Here is a 23,948-nt window from a genome sequence, read left to right as displayed (position 1 = left end):
GGGATAATTATGAAAACAACTGTTTATTAGCTAAGCTTTCGTCGGTCCCTTCCTAACGACATCAGAATAAAAAACCAGGGATTTGAAAGTCTGCTTATAAAACTGGCTGTTTTTGCACTCTGCTCATCGAGCGCGTCACCGGTCTACCTGCCCCGGTTGGTTGTATTCACTCTAGCTGCATCGCATCCACCCGCATCCTTTTGAATTCCAGCACCTCCTCTCCTCCCATCATTGCCTCCCCCTCCTGCTCCGCTCGTGTCTGGATGTTTACAGTTGTTGTCAAATCGCCCTCTAGTTTATCTCATCCTGTGACTCTCATCCGGTACTGCATATTTGCATATGGTAATGCCCCTCCCCTCATATGTGTCACCCTATTATCACTTGGCTCTTGAGTGAATTGTGTTGATGTCTCCTCCTTTGCACTTGTTGTAATTCCTTGCCGTTGCGTGAGCAGGCAACTTTGATCTTGTCTATCCCTCTCCCTCCTATGCATGGGTGGCGCTCTTTGTGCTTGATGTGAAGTCTTGCATTGTTGCTCGTGTTTTCTTAATGCCTGGTAAGCCGGCAATAAATCTGTATGGCGGTTAATTGAGTGTTCATTTGATAGCCAGCCTTCTTTAAGTAATTGGCCACTTTGGAAGTGTCCTGGGCAATGGCCTCCGCTCCCGCAAGATCAAATGAGTGGTTGTTGCTGGCCATATAGATCCACACCTGTGAGTGTTGCTCGTGTCGTCTAATGGCCAATTTATGCTCATGGATCCTGGTCTTGAGCCGTTTGGTCGTCTCCCCGATGTAATTGCAGTGGCAATCATTACATTTAACTCTATAAACCACCGATGATCTTTCCTCATTGGGCAAAGGGTCTTTGGGGCGCATTACCTTCGCACGTAGGGTTTGATTCAGCTAATGTGCTATGTTGATATTATACGGTGTCAATATCCGTGCTGTTGCCTCTGATACGCCATTGATATACGGTAATGTTACCCAGGTTGTAGTTGTTTGTCTATTTTGTGTACCACGAGGCTCTTGTTATCTGCTGTATTGTCGGATAAAGTCCACTGGGTAACCGTTGCGCCTGCATATATGGTAGAAGTAATTCCGTTCCTCAGTTTTTGCTTTCTTCGTGCTGCAGTGAGTGCCTATGCGCTTAAACATTGTTCTAATGCAGCCGATCTTCTGCGATATGGGGTGGTTGCTCTTATAATGCAAAATCCTGTCCATATGCGTCGCTTTTCAGTGAACAGTCGTGTGGCGTTTGGCGAATGACCAACACATCCAAGAATGCGAGAGTGCCATTGGTCTCCTCTTCCATTGTAAACTGGATATCTGGGTAGACTGAGTTTAATTCCTTCATGAACCTGGCACTATCCTGATGTTTAATGATGGTAATTTGGGCCGGTAGTGTGACATCACTTTGGATTCCAGCTATTGCAGGACAGCCTCTGCGATAATTCCCGAAATCGGGGATCCCATCACCGTGCCTTTCATCTGCTCATAGATGGACGCGGGCGGATGCGATGTGGCTAGAGAGAATACGACCAATTGGGGCGGGTAAACCGGTGACGCGCTCGATGAGCAGAGCGCAAAACCAGCCAACTTAATAAGCAGACTTTCAAATCCCTGGTTTTTTACTCTGATGACATTGGCAGGGGACCGATGAAAGCTTAGCTAATAAACAGTTGTTTTCATAGTTATCCCGGAGATCGTATATATATATCAGGCTCATTTAAAAGCATGAAAGTAATGTAACATAAATCTACAAAAAAATTAATTGTAAGAGTCTGCAGCATCTTAAAGATAAAGTGTTATGTTGTTAGGCTCTAAGATATTACAGTAAAGATTTGGTATAGCTACTCTTCTGAAAATGAATTGTGGGATTGTCTTGTCATTTGGTTTAAATTAACACTAAATGTTAATGTACATATTTCCATTTTTACTTTACAGGGCCCTAAAGGGCAGATTGGACCCCCTGGAATAACTGGAAACCCTGGCTTGATGGGTGATAGGGTGAGTGATATGATACCTGGGAATGCTAAATTTTAATTTGGCTGGTGCTCCAATTGTGTTTATTTCTAGGGAAGATAGTCCTGGCCATAATCATACATGGTTGAACTTCATGAAAACTGGAATGCTCTTATGGGTGAAACCACCTATGAAAACCATCTAGGCATTGCCACTATTTTTTTTTTTTTTGGTTTCAAGTTTTTTATTGGTTTTACAATATTACATTTACATATTTGAAAAGTAGCGTGGCGGCTGAGCACAGTAATTCCGTTACATTTGAATATCATCAGTACAAATCTCAAATTATTACAACAAACTAATTCCCTCTCTTTCCCCCAAGATATCTACTGTCATGTTCAAACCAATACAGTTCTTATTCTACTAATCAAACAAAAAATACCTTTCTAATATTCATCAATAATCTTCAGTCTATACATATCTTAATTAATTTGACATTCCACCTTTTAGACAATAACCTAGTAAGTTTTTTTTAACTTTAATTTGCCATTGATATCTAAATTTAACGTTTAATCTTTATCATTTCCAGGTTTTAAATTATCCCAATTTCTAAGTCTCCTATCTCACATTTGGAGCTAATAATTTTTCTTTCTTTCTTCTACTTCCTCCTTTCTTCCTTTCCAGAAAGAGAAAAAAAAATAAAAATAAACCACCAACATTTATACCACAAACCCATATACAAATTTAATTATTAGTACTTATACTTTTAAGTTTTACTTAACCTTTGTCTCAACTCATAACAATATCTTAAATTCAAATCTATTAATAAACATCTGTAAGTCTAATGTAAATTATAAATTAAAAAGGTTTAAAAATTAATTTGTGCTAAGGAAATAGGGCTAACCTCATACATTCTAATATTTAAAATACACACCTTATATATAAATTCTACCATCTATCTTATCCATCTAATGACAATATAATATTCTTATTTCAACATATTTCTAGATTTTATATGACAAAAAATTTTTTTTATCTCAAATTGTTACAATGTCTTGTGTTCAGAATACATATTCTATCTATTTAGATATATTCTATTTTAGATCTCATATATAGATCAGAACCCCAAACTTTTTCAATCGTATTCTAGCTTTTTTCCTCTGCCAGGTCATTTTTCGTAGTTTTGCCTTTAAATCATCAAAAAAGTCTCCTTGTATTGTTGTTGTAACTATTGTTTGATATTGATAAGGGAGTTCAGTTGCTGTTTTCTTAAGAGAACTAGCAGATTTAGCAGGTCGTCTCTTTATTTTTCCAGTTTGATGCAGTTGTCCCGAAGTATTTATCTTCTCTTTCATCTGTTTTTCTTTTTTATCTTCAAATTCCTTCTGGTTTATAAGAAAAGTCCTTTCCTTATTCTCTATTATCAGTTTCCTCCCCGTGTTTTCCACTGTTTGTATTTGTTGAGTATCTGAGTCTTCTGTCATAGCATTTGGTTGTTTCACCTTCTCTATAAAATTCTGTATAGATAATTCTTTAGTTGAAGTCATAGTTTGAGCTTGCATACGGAGAGTTTGGATAATTGCTTTTAACATATAAAGAATTTGTTCCTGTACTTCCTCTGTGGGAGAAATCCATTCCTGTTCTTCTTCCATTGTCGTATATTAAACTAAACAAAAAGCTTACAATCAGAAAGTCCACCAAGTAACAAGCTGAGCTGAGTTTTTTGCAGATGATGCTTCAAGGTTGCTTTATATCTTATCTAATTTCAAAGCTATCAACAAGTCTCTCTTAAAGAATAGCAGATTACAGTCTCAAATTTAGCCAGCAAACTCAGAGTTAGTTAGATCTTTCAGTTTTCTTTTCCCCCTCTATTTTAAGGGGGAGAAAAAGAACCCAAATCTTCAATAATAGTTAGAGTAAAAATCAGAGAAGAAGAAGAAAATAGAGAGTAGAAAGTTACAAGTTTTATAATCCACCAGTTTTAAAAAATAGAATTCCAATTAGGATCCCAGTATTTTTCCAACGTTTTAGACTCCCGAGTGGTTGATAGCTGCTGTTTCTGGAGGGAGGGCTAAAATCCCCCTTCCCTCACCACAGGGGGGAAAGTACTTTAGCAGCTTATGCAGGTAATTAAGTAATTAGGATGCAAGAGAGGCAGATCTCACCCAATCCATTCCACGCTGCTTTGAAGTTGCCAGATGTTAATGTGACTTTGGTTAGCAGCCTAGGGACAAGCCATATTTCTATGGCCGGTCCTTTTGTCCGCAGGTTTGGAGAGATTGCCAGGTCTAACAGGAGCGTTGCTGCTCTCCTGCGATCCAGCAAAAGCCCCTCCTTGCTGATCGCCTCTTCGGGGCGATTTTCGGCCCTTTTCAGGGCTCCCCAGCGATACAAAACTGAACTGGGGAGAGAGAGCAGATCTCCCAGCCGTCCATGGCAGCTGCGTGACGAAACCGGAAGCCCAGGCATTGCCACTGTTATAGAAGGCAGCAGTGAAGCTACTATTAGGACCAGTTTTGTGGGACTAGGAAAACTAGGCAATTGTTTCTTGTTTCCTATTGCATGAGCTTGCTGTCACTAGGAGGGATTCTCTTAAATATTTTCTTTCTCTCCAAATCAGGATTAATAAAAAGTGTTTTCTCACTTCCGGGATGCTTTTGAAAAAGCAGAATAGTCCATTTTCTGATGTATATCCATGCTTTCTAAATGTATTTTTATGACTCATTGAATCTGAGTTCAAAGGAGTCCCTTGAGCTTCAAGCCAATCTTTAAATCTCATAGGGTTGTAGCTACCTTCTCCTTATTATCATAGAATTCTAGAATTGAAAGAGGGCACTGAGGCCAGCAAATCCAGTCCCTTGCTTAGTGCACAAATCCAAATTAAAGCATCCTGACAGATTGCCCAATGCTCTGAAATGAAAGAAATGAGTAATGATCTTCCATCTGACATTTTTCTATGTCCTTGAAGAATGGTGTTGTTTCCCCACCCAACACTCCCCCAGTCTTTGCAAGGCCAAACATTTCTTTAGTTCTTTAATTCTCTATTCAGAGGGCTTAGTTTTTAGCACCTGTTTATCCTCATTGTCCTCCAATTTATTCCTGTTTGTCTAATTTGGTCTTAAAATGCATTGCCTAGACCAGGGGTCGGCAACTTTAAACACTCAAAGAGCCATTTGGACCCGTTTTCCACAGAAAAGAAAACACTGGGAGGCATAAAACCCTTTTGACATCTAAAATGAAGATAACACTGCATATATCATTTTTTACCTTTGTGCTATATATAAAAAAACTATAGTGTGTTGCATTTATGAAATCAATGAACTGCTACAAAGAAAACAAATTTTCTTTTAAAAGGGGGTGGCTGCCACTTGCCTGTCTCAGTAACGGTCTGACAGTTCCTAGGAAACGAGAAAAGTAAAAGGACCACAACAGTTAGTTTTACATGCTTTTCCTCCCCCAATCTTTTAAAAATTAAATTCAATATATTCCAGAGCAGGCCTGTCCATCTGGCTGTGAATTTGCACCATCCCTTAAATTTGGTTTGGAAGCTAATGAGACTAGAGCAGCCAAATTAATGTTGAGGAGATGACAACATCCAACATAGAGTTGATAGAGCCCCACCACACAACACACCAGGCGGGATGACTGCCTCTTGAGCTGCTGTCTAATTCTTAGAATAATGATTTCCATGCACATAATTCTTGGACTGAATTTGCATGGCTAATTAAATAAAAAACTACTCAAGACAAATAAAGACCTCGCAAAAAGAGGCATCCCAGAGTTCTGAAAAGATGTCTGGAAACCAAATTAATGCTTCACCATTTGGGTTGGGAAGAGACCAGCCTCTGCTGCAGTTCACATGCTCTCTCTCCCTCTCCCTCCCTCCCTCTCCCCCTCCCTCTCTCTCCCTCCCTCTCTCTCTCCCTCTCCCTCCCTCTCTCCCCCTCTCTCTCTCCCTCTCTCTCTCCCTCTCTCCCCCTCCCTCCCTCCCTCTCTCTCACTGCCAAATGACACTGCCAAATAAATAGCCCCCTTCACTCCTGCCATAGCCCATTCACTTCTCCCTCGCACTCCTCATTGTGCCCCCCTTTCGCCAGAATCCCCCGCATAGAGTTGGATGAGGCTTCTTGAAGAGGAGGGGCGACCATGCCTGAGGAACTGATTGGAGGAGCGGTCCAGGTGGGAAGGGGGTGGCCAGAATTGAGCCCAGAGCGCCTTTGCCTTGCATCAGCCTTATCGAGTGGGAAGGCGCCTCCGCCGCCGCTTCTGACTGCCTTCCTTGTGCTCCAGGGCATGAACGAGGCGGGTGCCTCATGCATAAAAGGCACTCCATGGGGCGAGAGCACACGGCGGCTAGAAAGAGCTGACCTTTCCTTCGGGCCCCGATAGGATCTTGCCGGAAGCATTAAAACTTTTTGAGCACAGCCTGGCCGGCGCCTCGTTCCTGGCCCGCAGTTTGGCCTCCGTGCCTTTTCTGAGCAGTTCCTACCAGCTGAAGTGAAACCAGCTGAGAGCCGGAATGGCTTTCTGGAGCCGAGGGTGCTAAGCTGCTTCGAGGCTGGAGCAGCCTGGGCTGAAGCTCTTCCAGCTGCGGAGCTTTGGGGGGTTCTTGAGGAAACGCTCTTCTCCTCCTCCTCACTCAAATTGGCTGCTAGCGGCTTGGGTGGCTCTGCTCCGTCCAAGTTGAAGAAAGCGGAGGCCAGCAGAAAGCAGCTTTCTTCAACTCAGATGAAGCAGAGCCACCCAAGCCGCTAGCAGCCGATCTGAGGGAGGAAGACGAGAAGAAGGCTGGCCAGGTGAGGAGAAGATAGGCTATGGTGGCTGGGTGGCTGGGGAGGGGGGGATAGTGGCAGTGGCAGCTCCCCCCACCCAGCCCGTTTCCCTAGCTCCATACGATGCTTGGCAGAACCCACCCACCCCACACGCCCCATCTGACCCATGCGGCACATTTTCAGCAGTCCTCCGTCTCTTTCTCTGCCGCCGCCACGTGCAGTCCCAAGAAGAAAAGAAGTTTGTGGGCAGTCACACAAACAAAAGAAGTTCAATCAATCAATTCCAACTTTGTGAGATTTTTTTCCCCGTGAGAAGTTGGAATTGATTGATTGAACTTTTTTAGTCCCCCTTTTTTTTTGTGGGAAAGCAAAGGAGGACTGGGAGCCACAGTAGAAGGCTGAAAGAGCTGCATGTAGCTCCAGAGCCTTGGGTTGCCGACCCGTAGCCTAGACACTAGATACAGTGTTTAAAATAGGGTAATTCATCCATTCATGTGATTTGGAAACTATACTTTTTTGATGCACCCTAAAAATGTATTTTTTAAAGAAATATTACATTACTAATTCATACTCAACTGCAATCAATTACTATTCCAATATTTTTTCATGAGTACAGTTACAGTACCAAGCCAGGGATTATCCTGTACCTGCATATTTTTTACAGTTGATTTTCAAGTCAGCTAAAATCTAGCTTAAATTGAGAGAGAGGAGAGAGAGTGTGTAAAGTGGCAAGACTGTTCTTAAATCTTCCCAAATATGGGATTTGTCTGCCCCCTTTTTCAGACATAGGAACAAAATTTGCCCTGCTGTTGTTGGTTCACACTTTATCAATTCTCCCAAAATTCCTGAAGAAAATACTTAAAGCAGTGATCTTCAACTAGTTGGGGAATTTTGGGAGTTGTAGTCCACATATCTTAAAGTTGCTAAGCTAACCTAAAAATTTGGTCAGATGATTAGCGAGTTGTTTCAGTATAATAGGATGCAATTCATTTGGCCCTAAAGCTCTAAAGCAATCCAAATTGCTATTCTCTGTTCTGATCAATTTTAAACTTCAATCCTAATTCCCCCTTTTGTTCTTCACAATTGCTTAGTAGACCTCATACACACAATTGTGCCAAAAGAAAAATTCAGTTGCTCTGTCTTTTCTTTGTTATCAGAGGCATCTTGCAGCTGGTATATTAATTATTTTCTCTTTCATTTTGAATGTAACTAAATTTGTTGATTTGTTGTCCTCAGATTCTACAATACTCTGTAATTTTCAGATCTTAACTAAGCTTTTTGTGCTGCCATTTTGGCTCTTGAACTATCTTCCATGTCCTCTCTTCTGGAATAGTATGTTCTAAGATAATTAAAGTCCTCAATCATTACTGCTTCAAACTTCTTTGAAAGAACAGTGGTTTGCTCTTGGGAAATGTCTATATCTTCCCCTAGCTGGTTGGGTAGGAGTAGACACTAATAACCAGTATTTGTTCCTGTACTTATTTTAAACCAGAAATTCTTTATGCAATTAACACTTGGATTTCTGAACAGGGATGAATAATTCTAACAAACAGTAGAGCAATTCTCTTTTCCCCCCTTTTGAATAAATATAGCTAAGCTCTCTAATTTATTCAATTATATTGCTTCCTGTACTTCAAGTGCCTTTGAGTCAATTGCCATAATCTAAGCATTAGTTTATAGACAACTAATATCTTAACTTGATGAACCAATATGTTTGGTGGTAGAGATGGGCTTTTTTATTATTATTTTTACTGAATTGAGTTTAATGGACTCCATTAAAGAAAAACACTTATTCTCCTTCTACACTGCAGAAACATTTATAAAAGATGGATTTTCCAAGGAGATTGTTTCCAATATCCTCAAGAATTCACTTTCAAGCCACTTTTGCCTTGTGCAAAAATCACATTTTTATCAGCCCTTCTAAAGTGCAAGCTATGTTATGTCAGCAGACCTTCAATCCAAATAACCTGAACCCAATGGTCCTACATTTCATTTGTCTAGCAATCATTCTTTTTAGCTTTCTTTTCCCCCCCATTTTTGTCCTTCTCTACGGACTGGGAAGAATGAATAAAACCACTTGAGCCTCCAGATTCTTAACTCTTGAGTTTCAAATCACATATCGGTCAAGATGTCAGTTGAACGTGCTCTTTTTTTTTTTCATTGCATTCAAAGGCTTTATATTTTATCCACTGTTATCTATTTTTTATCCATTTTCCCTCATTTAAATATGGATTTAAATGAGAAAATTTAAATACTTATAATAATAGGTTCAAACTCTGACTTCTACTAATTTCCCAATTTCCTTTTAGGGAGATGATGGCCCACCAGGAAACGGGACCATTGGCTATCCTGGTGCCCCAGTAAGTTTCATTTCATACTGCAAAAGTTTAAACAGAATTTATTCTCTTTATGCTGTTTCAATTTTACTTTCCAATCTTTCTTTACTTTTCCAGGGAGATCCTGGAATCAGAGGTGACCGTGGACTTAATGTAAGTATCTCTCTCATCCTTACCTTACTAAAAGTGTGAAATGAGAACCCCTTGTTTTTTTTCTGACAAATTTGTGTTTGTTTTGTAAAGAAGCAAGGCTTTTGAAGAAAAGGTCATCCTTCACTTCTGCAGCATTTGGATTTTTCAATTGTATCTATTTACTTTAAGAAAAGGAGCCTAAATTAATCTGTTAGTTTCCTGTGATAATTTTGCCCCATGACATAATATTGTAATGAAATGCCTCAGGTTGGGAAGCTGAAAGGTAGTGAGAAGCAGGACTTTTCTCATAAATGCATTTTTGGCCAAGTTTGGGAACAAAGAATTACAAATTTGTATGTAGCAGGAGCCTCAGCATATCCTGACGATGTGTCTCTCTGGCACCTTTTCATAAAGTACTGATATGCAGGGCAAGTGGATTTGTAAATCAGATCTATTCCCGAAGTTCCCATTTCTCTGTCCTCATTATTCCCATCCCACCAGCCTTCTGTCTTTCCCATTCACATCAGGATTATCCTGGCCACCGAGGGATGTGTGCTCCATGTGTGTGTCCAGTTCTGCACCCACCTCCAGTTGCAGAGGAAGGCTTGGGGGGAGAAGGGGGACAGCCACTGAAGGGAAGTCCTACAGGACCAAAAGAGCCTTCTTCCATAGAGAGATTGTTAGGGTTCTCACAAAATATTGTAAAATTGTATTCCTGCCAAGTATATTTGAGATGAGTTGGACGGAGTTTGTCATTTGTTCTGAAAAATTTTCCTTTGCCAGCAGACCTATTTGATAAATAAATAGTTTAAAAATAACAGGGCACTGAATGGAAACCAAAATCTTACTTGTATTGCAGTTGAATATTCTAATAAATAAAAGATTTAGGAGAATGGAGTTCTCCACTGTCCATTGCAGGAGTCAGTCCCACATACTTTATATGTTTTTCCTAAATGTTGCCTTGTCTTCTTCAGGGCACCAAAGGCTATCCTGGGCCCAAAGGCGATGATGGTGAAATTGGAGAGCCTGGTAAACAAGTAGGTAAAAAAATGGGATAGAGCATATTTTTCAAGAATTGACTCCTTTAGATGATGCAATCCATGTTTATTTGAAATGGGAATTCTGTAGTAACATTAGATGGTTTTTAAAGACCCATGCATTATAGTTTAGAAATGACTGGAATGGATGGGGGAATTGTTCAACCGCAGCAAATTTAGAAGATGAAAGAGGGAACTCAATTGTGATTCAGCCTAAAACCCTGTGCCAATCATTTGGGAGTAAATTGAGTTACACTGAATTCCACACATCTTCAAATTGCTGAGGTTGAGAAATACTCATCTATATAGTCTGTCTTTGGGATCATCAGCCAAGGAAAGATTCAACTCTTTGGTCATCAAATTCCTGAAAGAAGTGGATGTGCCTGGACCTAGAATGATATCACTGCTGATACTGATTGAGCATCAAATGTGATGTTTATTTTAGTTTAAGGGGAAAAAATGATAAGCACTTCTCTAGAGGTGAGTCTGCCTACAGCACCTCTGTAGTTTGAAGCTGTGAAATAATTACTTAGATGCTCAGCGTAACTGTTTCGAGGCCTCCCAGGCTCTTGTGAGATTTGAACTAACACCAAATTATCTATTAGATAAGTCATTTTCATAATTTTCAATTCTATTGCTGTAATTAGACATTTGAACAACAGGAAGCAAAGGAGCCCTCCTGTTTTCTAATAGAAAAGAGCTGGTAGCCATCCACATAGAAAATCTGCCTTGTTCTTGTTTTTTTTCACCTTCCAGATAACTGAACCTGGGATCAAAGGCAAGAAAGGTGTCAAAGGTTACAGGGGATCAGAAGGAGAACCAGTAAGTAGCAAAACAATCTTCCTATTAATTCTAATATTACAACACCTCACCCCTCCTTCCATTCTAGATCTTAGAGGAAGTAACAGGCTATGCTAACCCTAGGAAGGATAGGGTTTCCCAAACCTAGCATCAGTCTGGTACAAATGACCAGTACTTTTTAAGGCTTCTATAAGAAAAAGGGTTTTTCTGGAAAGACCTCACCTGCAGGAGAAATTATCTTTAGTTCGCTAAAACATCAAGTTCTACTATCATTGGAATCATTGAAAGCTGCAGTCCTTCCAGCTGGTTGAGAAAAATGACTGCAGCATTAGGGAACGAAGGATGGCTTTTGTTCATGATGAAACAAAAGTTTGCTTTGTCATTTTATCTAATCTATTTTAGAGAACAGCTATATTTTAAATAATGTGCTAGCAGTTACATAGTCCAGGGCAATGGGGAAGATAGCAACCTGGGATCTATATCTAGCAGCCATGATTCTTTAGCATATTTTCATCTCTTCTTCAGTCTAGTTTGGGAACTAAGCTTCACCAAAAGCAACCATAGGTCACAGCCACGAGGTATAATTAAGAAAACAGAGTCCATGATAGATAAAAAAACATGTAACTTGATAAGCTAATAAGCAGACCTCTTTTAAGATTGTTATGCGTAAGAGTTAGAATTCATTTCATCCCTGCTGAAATCTGGTTTGCTACAATTTTCTCTTATAAAATCTTTCTATTCCTTTAGAATTTCTGTATGTATCTGAGAATTTTTCTCATAGCCTTTACCATGGTTTTATCTCCTAGGGACCTCCAGGACCTCCAGGACCCCCTGGGCCAGATGTGAGTATGACTGAAATTATGTTGTATGCTTTCTTCTCTACACAACAAAGCACTATTCAAATGTTTTCATGGAAAGTTGAGTAAACTGCTTAGCACAGCAAAACACTGCAGATATGAGAGAGTTAGAACAACTTCATATAACATTCAGCTGCTTGGAGGAAGGTTAGTTCCATAGTCAGTGGCTTCTCTCTTTTAAGTCTAGAAAATAATATTCTCAATATTATTTAGAGAAGCTTTTTTCTTGCTCTTCCTTGCTCTTCATTCCAATTTGTGAAATATACCAACAAGTAGCTTAAAAAAAATTTATACTCCAGTGGTTCAGGCTCTACCACTGTGTGATGGAATGGGCTCCCGTCACTTAGCCCAGCTCCTGCCAATCTAGCAGTCCGAAAGCTTGTATATGCAGTTAGATAAACAGGTACCATTTTGGTGGGAAAGGAACAGTGTTACATGTTTCACTGTACTCTTTGCTCTGCAGCATGATGTCATGTTGCCCACATGACTGTGGAAATGTCTTTGAATAACCCTGGCTCAATGGCTTAAAGAAATGTAGATGAGCACCCCCCCCCCCCTTAAAGGACTAATGGAGTAAAACACGCAGAGACTCCTTTATTCCTTTACTGATTACATATTAGCACAGATCATGTTACCTAATTTGTATAATGAAACATCTACAAGAAAACAACCCACTCCGAGAGCACCAAGGATCCCTCACTTTAACCCTGAGCTACAAATATTCTCCTTTATTGGTAAACATGTTATGTTTGGTGTCAGGAACTGTTTGCTAAATTAACTGTAAGGATCTCAAAGGCAATTTTCTGCAAGATTGGAGGGAAGAACCAAGCTCATTCTACATTTCCAAAGTCTCAACGAGACCAACTTTTCTTCCTTTGTTTTTAGGAATGTGAAATTTTAGATATCATCATGAAAATGTGTTGTAAGTATTTGATCTCAGCTCTTGCACAGTTAATTGAAGTGTCATTGATTAACAGCATACTGGTTTTATCAAATCACCAGCACAAACTATACAATAAGTCTCCAGGTTTTCAATTGCTGCATCCCCTGTACAGTGTATGTGATTAATACAACCTTACCTTTCCCAAATTAACATTGTGTACCTTGAAATTTAATAGGAATATAGAAATTATGAAGTTGCTTTAGTTGAACCACCTCAAGTAAAAAATGTGTTTTTATAGTCACCATGGCAAACCACTTGTAACAAATTGATTAGAACCAGATCTTGCTTTTCATTTATTTTAGCAGTTCTGAATTGCCAGCAAAGTGACACATTTGAAAGTCAAGTTCTATTCATGCATTTGTTTGGATATTTTAGGTAATATATCAGAAATTATCTTCATATATTGTAAATGCATAAAGGCAGTAAAGGCATAAACCATGCAAAAGAAGACTCAAATAATTCCTCCCCTCACATATTATTCAGACATACAAATCATGCATCCATGTATACACAACAAGCAGGAACTCCAAAATCCTATAAATGTACATCTGTCTTTAATGTTTCATATTCAGAAGGGTCCTTGCAACTACCCTCTTCAAGACAACATTCACTACTTACAGTACAGTACAGACCTAGTCAATTATTCTCCTCAAAAACTCCTCCAGTCAGCATTACTCAAGAGCAATGGTGATAGAGAAGAATAATTTCTGTGTTACCATCACTGCCACTCATTAGAAGGACTGTATTTACTGTTTCATGACTTTCTCTGATTCCTAGGGTTACCCAAGTTTTGCATGCTTAGATTCCTGGAAAAATCAGATGCCTCATGCCTTTTAATAAATCTTATACCATTCATTACTTGAAAAAAGTGCTATTAAATTACTTCCCATTTTGGGCTCTCCTCCTATAACTTTGACAGTTAATAGTGGTGCCTAGAACTAATGTTGATAGCCCAAGAATCAAAACTCCTCAGTTCAGTTAGGATAACAATAAAACATGATGTATGTCAAAATCAAAATTATCTGAAAGGCAAAAAGAAATTGGCATAAGTCAAAATTATTAATGTGTCAGTACTTTACTAATTTATTTATTGCTTATTTATTTTCTCAATGTACACAAGAGAAAGCAATTAGAATATGCTGCCTTGGAATGCTGTTTCGGAAAATAAAATATGCAGTTATGCTATCAATTTGTTTTTATTCTTATATTTTGAAAATATGGTTCTACTGCTAAATGATACAAAGTAATTATTACACTTCATAAACTAGAAGTGGGTTGTTAGGAAAAGGGCTTCTTATGTGCTGCTTGCATGCCATTTTGAATTACTTGAGCAATGTTTATATTTTTATTATATACCAGTGAAAATGAGGTTTTTGTGTGCATATTCTTTTCTTAAATATTCTTGTTTGGAAATGAACTAGAAATTAGCTAAAATTATTTGTGGCAAATGCAGTAATATATATAATGCAGATAAAATATAGGTGCACACATTGAAAATTCCCCACATTTTCATTTGTTTAATGTAGCAGTATATTAAACAACTGGAATGCAGGAAACATTATAAAATATAGCCAATAAGAAGGGAAACATTTCCAACTTGTTTAAATTGTGTCTGTAGCTAAACAGTAGAAGTATGGATGCATTTCAGCACTCTTTGTATTTGCAAAGTTTTTATTTCTCAATATATTTTATTCCTCTCTCTCTCTCCCCCCCCACCCCCAGCTTGCTGTGGTAAGTTAGCTATTTGCAATTTCTTTACCATTCTTCACATGTATAAAGATTTAGATGAAAATTCACTCTTTTGCCCATTTTTCACTAGTGGGCAGTCCCAGAATTAACTTCTGTAAGACTGCCTGCTGCCGTCGTCAATTTTTCAATCTATTATTATAGTTATCTGCTGCAAGAATTTTAAATTAATCACCAGATCCGTTTGGCCATGGTGTCCCAGAGATTCATGATTAGTTTTATTATCTAGTTAAAAAATTAGATTAAAAACAAGTATTATTCAGCATTGCTTATCCACTATTGTCACTTATTCTGATATTTGTATGCATATCATAAGTAAATGCTCCCTTATGTGTCATGATTGAGATTTGAAAAATATTGGCAGGCAATTATTTATTCTTTCAAAGACTTTTTATTAAACTTTATTTAGTTCTAAACAAGTTTATATAGAAATATTTATTATTTTTTATATAATTAAAGCATGAGTGTTACGCCCTGATTTAGAATTAGTTTAGCTGCCCCCAACTCTTGAATGCATTTGTTTTAAATAGTTTGTAATCTTTTTCTGAATTTCCCCTTAAATATGGACAAGAAGTCTTAAATTAGCTTGTTACATGCAATTGATTAGCAAAAATCTCCAAAACAAAATAGAAGCAAAAAAACCAAATAAAACAGCAACTCAGATTTTATTTACATAGGTATGCACAAACATGCACACACATGAACATAGAAACATATACATTTATTTTTGTAAATATTTTGTTCTAAAAAACATAAAATACAAACTGCATGCCATAGTCTATTGGGTCCAGACATCAGGTCTCCAATCATAAACTGAGAGTTGGTGCCTTATCTTTTGTTATGCAAAACGTAGAGAGAATTGATAATCCAGATTCACTTAACAACCAGATTACTAACTTATCAACTGCAGTGATCCACTTAACAACAATAAAATGGAGCAAAATTAACTTAACAAATGTCTCACTTAACAACAGAAATTTCGGGCTCAATTGTGATCATAAATTGAGGACTACCTGTAAAAATAAAAATTAGCAGATTAAAACATAAACATTGTCCCCTTAATTCACGGGTGTCAAACTCGTCATGTCTCGTGATGTGTCGCGTCTTATTGCGACTCTTTTTGCATTGCCGGCAATGGAGTGGGCGCGACTTCGGTATGATGAAACCGACCCGTGGGCTGGCAATTTGACACCCCTGCCTTAGTCGCTGAACCCTTTCAGAGTCCTCTCTTAATTTAGTTACTTGCCAATAAATTTTAAATCTTTAAACCAAAGTTTCTCTTATATTTCTGTCGTCTCAAAAGAAAATTTAACTCACAGTAAGGAATCTTATCTTTGCTGCAAAAGAAATCTTTCTGCAGTTGTAATTGATTACTTCTTAAATTGATTAAGAGATGGAGAAAGCAAGTCTGTAAACCTCATAAGGACTCTGCTGCAGTTAGGAGTATAAAATCCAGGGTTCCAGTAACATAATTCCTAATCTGGCTGCAAAAACCTTTCTGCAAGTTAATGGACAGGGACTGTTGTTTACAACTGATGTGGTTAATCTCTTGATCTCCCTTTGATCTAGGGAGGTAAACACTGGCCAGAAATCCCCTCTCAGGTGGCTTTCAAAGCTACAGTGGCTCTTCTCACTTTGGAGAGCTTTGGATAGTGCCAGGTTGCCATTTACCTCAAGAAGCTGTTTGACATACCTGAATTCAGCCTTAAATCATCAAAGAGACCTTTTATTGGCCCTTGATGCTATAAATGCTATTGGTGAATAAGCTTCTGAAAATACAATTTTCACACTTCTGCATGTGCTTCTACAGTATCCTGTGTTTTGTTACAGAATGCAAGTGTGGTCCCATTGATACTATATTCGTATTAGACAGTTCTGAGAGTATTGGAGAAATGAATTTTGGCATTGCAAAGGATTTTATAATTAAAGTTATTGACAGGCTGCGCACGGAAGAACATGTAATGGTAAGTTTTAGTACAGTTATATATACTGATATTCCTTGATTTTCAACCAATTGTTTAACAGCTAGTCAAAGTTGCAACAGACCTCCCCAGAAATACATACAACTTGTTTTCAGAGTTATGATGGCCATACATGGCCCTGCAGTCACATGATTATATTTGGGGTATTTGGTAACTAGGTCATCTTTTATGGCTGTTTGTAGCCTCCTGTGGTCATGTGACCATAATTTATGATCTTTTTTGCTAGTTTGCAACATTTACTTCTGGTTTCTGGCAAAAACGCCCATAGGGAAAATAGATTCATTTAATGACCATCGCTTTTGCTTAATGACTATCGTAAAATATGGTTGCAACTTCGAATTCAGTCATGTGATGCCTTGACTTACAACTGCACCAACCTATGATCCTAATTCTGGGCTCAATGTTATCAGCTGGGTCCTCCTGCCCTTTCTGATAAGCAGTACCCTGGTTTCTATCCCCAAGTTTTTCCCTGATGGAATCTCTATAGATAAGGCTAATAATTAGTAACAGTGGTTGAAAAGCATGCAGAAATGCATTGTAATGTATGAAACTTCTTAGACAGGTTTCTCTGGAGCTACCATAGTGCAGATAATGTAATCCTGATTTCTGGCTTTAGTTACAACTATTCCTTGGATATTATTTTTTTTACAGTTTTCCAGAGAAGACTCCAATCTTGCTATTGTGCAGTATAGTCATGGTGGAACTGAGGAATTGGTGCTCATGAAAGATGGAGACGTTCAAGGTTTCAAGGAGTAAGTTCATAACAGATGAAATAATTTTTGTTTTTTGCCTTCTGTGTCACAACTTTGTGGGGTGTTTATTTAACTTTCTAAACAAAATTTTCAAATATTAATAGCCATTACTTGCAAAAAGCTGCTTGCCAGGATTCCATCATATGCTTCTGTGGATGAGACACAGTTAAAGCCTCCTTTTGGTGGGATTGTCAAATGATATGCCAGGATTAGTAGCCAATCTAAAAGCATTTTTGAGTTGCACTTGGACACTTTGTGGGTCACCTTGCTGCCTTGCTCTTTAGTGGGAAGAAAGTAAAAGAACTGGATTTGGCAGAAGCATACAGTATATTGGAGATAACATTTCAATGTCTTAAAGCTATGAAAAGATCCAACTACTACAGTGGGCCACAACTGATTGATTACATCAGGAAAGAGCTGATAGGGATGAAAACGAAATCCCTATGTATTTCTATGGGTCTGAAAAGTCATCAGCCAACAAGACAGAACCAATGTAAAATAAACAATCAGCGCTGCATGGATTCCACCAGAACTCTGTTCAAAGGTCTGAGGAGGTTGAATGTCTTTGCATGCATGTGTCAGAGCATGCTAGAAATGCATTCTAAAAAGATTAGAATATGGACAGTTTTTAAAAATATAAGTGTTAGGAATATAGTGTATGGGTAAGTTGTATGCAAAACCCATAGATTTAAAGAAAAAATGTGCACTAACAAACATAGCTTCTTTAGTTGATTTTATGCAAAATAAGTGAAAGAATTGAGTAATGTATTATGCCAGATAGTCATGTCCTCTGCAAAAGATGAATAATGTAAATAAATGTTAAATCTGACATTTGAGTATATATTAGCAAAACGACGAATAAGAAGAACTAGCTGGTTAATGTTATTTGGCTCACATAGACAAAGATGCATCCATTGGGTTCTCATTATATGCATCTGGTGTTCGCGTAAATATTTATGACAACTTTTTTTTTCTGGAAAGACACCACTTTCATTCTCTGGACAAACAGTTGTCATTTCCTCCAGTTTATTGCGTTCATTTCAGGACAAAAGAAAACATCTGTTGCATAGTTTATTCTAGAGCATTCCCATACCATTACCACCCACTAATCTGTAGCTGAAAAATATCCTGCTCAGGGGATTTCCAGTTCTGCGCGCAGTGAAGCAGTTTGTAAGGATCCACTTCAATCCCACATCTTAAGAAAGCAGAACTCTTGGAGATGATTTCCTCCAACAGGAACTTTTATTAAAAATAGTTGATAGCAGACATAATAGACAGGATCTGAGGGATTCCTTTGCAGATCAATACTTTAAGTGTCCCCAAGCAACCCCCACCCCATAGTTCATCCGGACGGTTCAAACCGGCCAAATCCCAAATGTTAAGTCCATCGTGGGAAAGGGGAGATAACATTGGTATGGCTCAGGTCGTAGCATGATGTTCAAGCAGCTCTTCGCACCTCCTTTTGAGAACGGAGAAATAAGCCAGGCTCCGGAGGTTTTATTTCTTTCTCCCCCCCCTTTTCCTAGCTGACAGGTTAGGGAGATGAAAGTTCAGAGAGAGATACAGTTCAGGAAGCAAATTGTTACATTGTAGTGAATAGAGGAAGGGAAAGCAATAACCCCGCAGGCACATCCCCTCCTCCCCCTTGAGAGTATGGCAGAACCCAGGGGAAGGTGAGATTTGGTTTTAGGTCAGAGGGGATAGGTAGAAATGAAATAGTAATGGGTTCTGACACAGTTGAGGGGTTCAGGACTCCGTGCCCTCCAGCTGAGTTTCTTCCTGTTAGGGGACCCTAAATGGGCCAGAAGCCGCCCCGGAGAGGTGGCAAGGAAGGAAGGAAGACCCAGGGACCGCGGAGAGACGGAGGTCAACCCGATCGGTCCAGGAGAAGCTTCCAGAAACCAACAGGAGAAAGGCTAGCCTAACTCCAGAGTCTAGCCCAATCTGTGAGCAACCGAAGTCAAAAGCACTATTTTAAGCTGATTGTAAACAGTGTGCTTGAATCTAGGTAAGAACATTGATTTTCTCTATCCTACCTATCAACTTTTCTGAAGGGGAGAAATTCCCAGGAAGCAAAAAAAAAAAAACCTCCAAGAGAGTGAAGGGTTTTTTTTGCCCCACCTTTTTGCTAATGGAAGCGGCGAAGTGAACCTTTTATGGAGGAATAAAATCTGAAAAATGAACCAGTGCTGACACCTACTAGTGGATGAGGATTATGACAGTCATGGTAAAATCTGGGGAAATAACTAATCTCTACTTACGATCTTCAAAGCTTTAACAATAGAGTAGCTAAAGTGAGACTTACAAACCTGAGGGAACAAAAAAAAGAACTTTTTTTAACTCTCTGGACTATAAGTATTTATTCAGCTCTGAATCCAAAGCTATTTCCGGGGGGGGGGGATCTGGACTTTTGGTCATCATGGAAAATCAGATTTATAGGAAATACTTATCAAGAAAAAAATGAATATTTTTCAAGAAGAGATATATGATATGTTGCAACTAATTCAAATAACAATGATCTCAAATCACAAAGAAATCCAGAATAACTTTGAAAATATAAATCAACTCATCTCCAATTCAATTTCATGCCAAAAAAAACCCTCAGGAAAATACAGCAGAGAAGGAACAGACAAAACAGATGACTGAACATAAATTCGAGGATAGAGACTTAAAGATGGAATTCTACAAAACAAAGGAGTATGACTTAATCCAAGTGGAAAAAAATTTACAAGAAATACTAGATTTGGAAAAAACAACCTATATTTCAATACTACAAAATAAACTTGAGGACAAGAAAAAAGACTGGATAAAACGTATTACAGAGATACCAGAGAAAACGCTAGAACTGGAGAGACAAAAAGTGACAAGAGAAGCAGAGAGAAAAAGAAGGAAAAAGATTCCCAATAAAAATGAGTGGGCAAATGCCCTTGATAGACATACTGATTTACTTTTTATATCTACAGCAACATTTACGAACATACGGAAAAACCTTTTGATTCAGCAAAATACATCAATCAAGAAAGATATTGGGCAAAGGAAAAAGACTAAGGTCAGACAGAATACTTAAAAAAGAAACATTTGTTTGAATATGGTTAAAGAAATAGAAAATTTTTGGAACATATGCTATTCTAAGAGGGATGAACTCTCTAAATAATATAGTATGCTTTTTTCTCTTTTGTGTTCTTTTTCTTGATATGAATAATAAAAAAGTTGAAATGATTTAAATAAAGGAAATGTTTTAGATACTTAAATGTGACTGAATTTAAGAAAATTATGAAAAAAAATGTTTTGAATAAGAGTTAAAGGACTAGATGACTAGAGGTATTGAATGTTTAAAGATTAAAGATAAAATATATCTTAATTATGGTTAAAAAGAATAGGAAATTGAGGAAATAAACATATATTAGCCTAGGAGGGATATATATTTTAGGTAGTATGTTATTTCTTATGTTTCTTTACTCTTGCTCTCCTTTCTTTTTCTTTTCATCGTTTTATCTATTTCTTAAGAAATGTAAAAGTGTGAGATGACTTATACGAAAAAAAACAGAGTTAAATTTGAAAATGTAAATGTAATTAATTTTTGAGAAAATCTTCACCAGTGAGAATATCTAGAATTTGATGGGAGAAATAAACTAAAATAAGGATTGTAACAGAATCTATGATAAGGCAACCAGAATGACTGAATAGAAAAGAAATATTATACTGATATGATTATTATTTTTAGGAATATTGGGAAAAAAGTATATGTTCAATTGTTATTTATCAAAATAATAAGAATTGTATTGATTCAATGTTTGCAAAAGAGGATATTTTGAGGAAAGAGGAAATCAACTAAAATTACTATGTGGAATATGGATTATAGAAATCAATTGTTAATGATTGTTTTACTAATGTAACCCAGACAACACACTGTTCACCAATTAAGTGATTTATGTTTTTTAAAAAATTCAATAAAATATATTACAAAAAAAAGAAAAATATCCTGCTCAGATGTTCTCTGCTTTAAAAAGAAATAGCCAATAAAATACTTTACTTGTGGTTGGGTCTTGGCAAGTTAGAAATATTGCTTTGTTAACAGATGAGATAATACAAGGATTTGGAGCTTCATACAATACATTAGTCTAATTTATTGCTATTGTTAAAGTATTGGTTAGTTTCAAATTTCTGGAATGAAAACACAAGCTAGACTTTCTGAAAGAAAGACTGCAAAAATCTTCCTATAAAGTATAATGCTTTATTGGATAAGGTACAATTTGCTGACTCTGATTCTTTTGATGTTTATTGCAAGGGCTGTGAAGAACCTTCACTGGATTGCTGGTGGCACCTTTACTGGAGAGGCTCTTGACTACACCAAAAAACGTCTACCCCCATTTTTCACTCACAAAAGAGTTATCATTGTCATCACAGATGGGCGGACTGACATATTACACGATCGAACACCCATCACTGTTCTTTGTGAAAGAGATAATAAGGTGAAATCAATATAAGTTTGGGGAAGTGGTGGAAATGCTAACCTAGAAACCTAATCCTGCCTTAGGCATGAAAGTGACTTTGGGCCAGTTGCTCTCTCTTAGTACAACCCATCTCACAGGGGTGATGTGGGAAGAGGAGGAAGTATTATATACTGTATGTTCACCATCTTGAGTTATTTATTTAAAAAAGGAATAAGGGCATTATGTATGTATGTATGTATGGATGGATGGATGGATGGATGGATGGATGGATAGATGATAGATAGATAGATAGATAGATAGATAGATAGATAGATAGATAGATAGATAGATAGATAGATAGATAGATAGATAGATAGATAGATAGATAAAACAAAAGCTCATGAGACCATATGTCTTTGTAATAAGGACAACAGATATGGACTGCATAAGAACAGCATTTCTGTAAGTAAATTACTAGAAACCATCTAGATGTGATGGGGGTTGATGAGAAGGTAATGTTGACTGTCAAATCCCGTTCATGTTCTTTGAAGAATCTGTATATATGCTTAGTGTCCTGGATTTTGATAAGGCTTGATTGTTGTTCGCATTTCTCTGCAACGTTCATGATCTTGATTGATGTTGGACTCTCTAAAAGGGACTGCTTTTTTACCTAAAATCTACAATATTTGTGCTGCAGTATTAATGTCTTAGGAATATTGCTGTATTCTCCCTGTTTCAAGTGAAGAGTAAGTTTCATTCACATTTTGAGGGCACCAGAGAACCTTTATAACACTCATTTATCAAAATGTAAGCATTATAATATCTGATATTATTTGCCTTCATTATAATATCTGTTATTCTTTAGGTTGTCCCTGTGGGTTCCAGTGATATTTTCCAAGACCCTCCAGATTCTGAAAAATTAAGTAAAATATCCTGTGGAGGCCTCACATTTACTCAACCAGAGTATATTGCCTTGCTGGATGACACCTTCATTCAGAATGTTACCTCTTATGTTTGTCGAGGTGGGTGAATAAAGTGATTTGCTGCTAATTTGGTTTAGCTAAAACAGGAGTGAAACAGTATGGCCTTCTGGCATGTCCAATGAAACCTGCAGCTTCCCTTCATCTCCCCCACAACACTGTGCTTGTTCCACACCACTTCCCATTGCTTTCCACTACCCTCCATGGTCCCTCTGCCTTTGGTCTCTGCTGCCCTCTATTGCATAACCATTAGATGAGTGCAAAGAGTTAGAGTTATCTGATTCTGCCATCTAATGATTGCCTGGAGTTTTGAAGTCCACCAGTGATAGCCCCAAACCTGTTATTTTCTTGGTTGTTCAACTCTTGTTAAGGGACTATTGATTACTTTAAAATAATGAGATGACAATTGTGGGATGTATGCAGTTACCTTAGCACTATTTTAAATGTTGACGCAGAAGAAGCATCTTCTTAAATAGTCCACTGTGTGCTAATGTCTGCAAAACAGTTTTTATAATATTACCAAATATTAAATGTGTTTGCATTTGTAAACAAAGATAGGATGGGAAACTATGTACTGTATTCACCTCTCTGCAGGAAAAGCCATATATAAAATCAACAAAATGAAACAGTCAGGGTTAGTTGCCATTTGGTTACAGTGGCAGTCTAAGTTGTACAATCCTAACTACAATGAAGTTTAGACTGGTGAGGAATTACAAAACGCCTATTTCAGTATTCAGGAATGCTTTAATGCAGACATGCCAAACACAAGGCCCAGGGGCCGGATGTGGCCCGTGAAGTGGTTTCATGCGGCCCGCAAAGCCATCCTGGAAACAGTGAGGGAACGGCCCCCGCTGCCTTGGCTCTGGCCCAGGCCGGCCGAGAGCCAATGTACAATTTCGTGGTGACCATCTATGCTGAAACGCATTCAGTCTTAGCTCCACAAAGCTGTCTAGAAACAGCGAGGAACCAGCCCCTGCTATGTCAGCCCCGCCTCCTGGGTGCATGCTGGGGAGGTGTCACCCTTTGTGAGGAATGAAGAAATAGACCATGCCTTGGCGCTTGCCCCGGTCCCACCCCCTTCTGCCAGAGCCCCTCAGATCTGTCCCACTCCTGCCGAGGCCCCCACAGGCACCCTTGACGTGAACGATGTAGAGCTGGCCATGCCCACCCAGTAGGCCACACCCACTTCATCCATGCCCATCCAGTAGGCCGCAC

The 23,948-nt window shown here is 38.3% G+C and overlaps 1 protein-coding gene across 1 annotated transcript in view; it reads left to right on the top strand.

Moving 5' to 3' along the window:
* Positions 1-23,948, top strand: part of COL6A1 (collagen type VI alpha 1 chain) — a 76,156-nt gene that overhangs the window by 48,610 nt on the left and 3,598 nt on the right. The window contains exons 22-33 of the mRNA XM_015825540.1: positions 1,945-2,007; positions 9,044-9,094; positions 9,188-9,223; positions 10,177-10,239; positions 10,996-11,061; positions 11,847-11,882; positions 12,783-12,819; positions 14,563-14,571; positions 16,417-16,550; positions 17,220-17,320; positions 21,609-21,792; positions 22,619-22,775. Coding sequence (XP_015681026.1) covers positions 1,945-2,007; positions 9,044-9,094; positions 9,188-9,223; positions 10,177-10,239; positions 10,996-11,061; positions 11,847-11,882; positions 12,783-12,819; positions 14,563-14,571; positions 16,417-16,550; positions 17,220-17,320; positions 21,609-21,792; positions 22,619-22,775 — 937 coding nt within the window. The remainder of the gene's footprint in view (positions 1-1,944; positions 2,008-9,043; positions 9,095-9,187; positions 9,224-10,176; positions 10,240-10,995; positions 11,062-11,846; positions 11,883-12,782; positions 12,820-14,562; positions 14,572-16,416; positions 16,551-17,219; positions 17,321-21,608; positions 21,793-22,618; positions 22,776-23,948) is intronic.

Source organism: Protobothrops mucrosquamatus, unplaced genomic scaffold, assembly GCF_001527695.2.
Source record: "Protobothrops mucrosquamatus isolate PMUCROS unplaced genomic scaffold, P.Mucros_1.0 scaffold_199, whole genome shotgun sequence".
Taxonomy (NCBI): Eukaryota; Metazoa; Chordata; class Lepidosauria; order Squamata; family Viperidae; genus Protobothrops; species Protobothrops mucrosquamatus.
The sequence above is the reverse complement of the archived record's forward strand: the minus strand, read 5'-3'. Positions and strand labels throughout refer to the sequence as shown.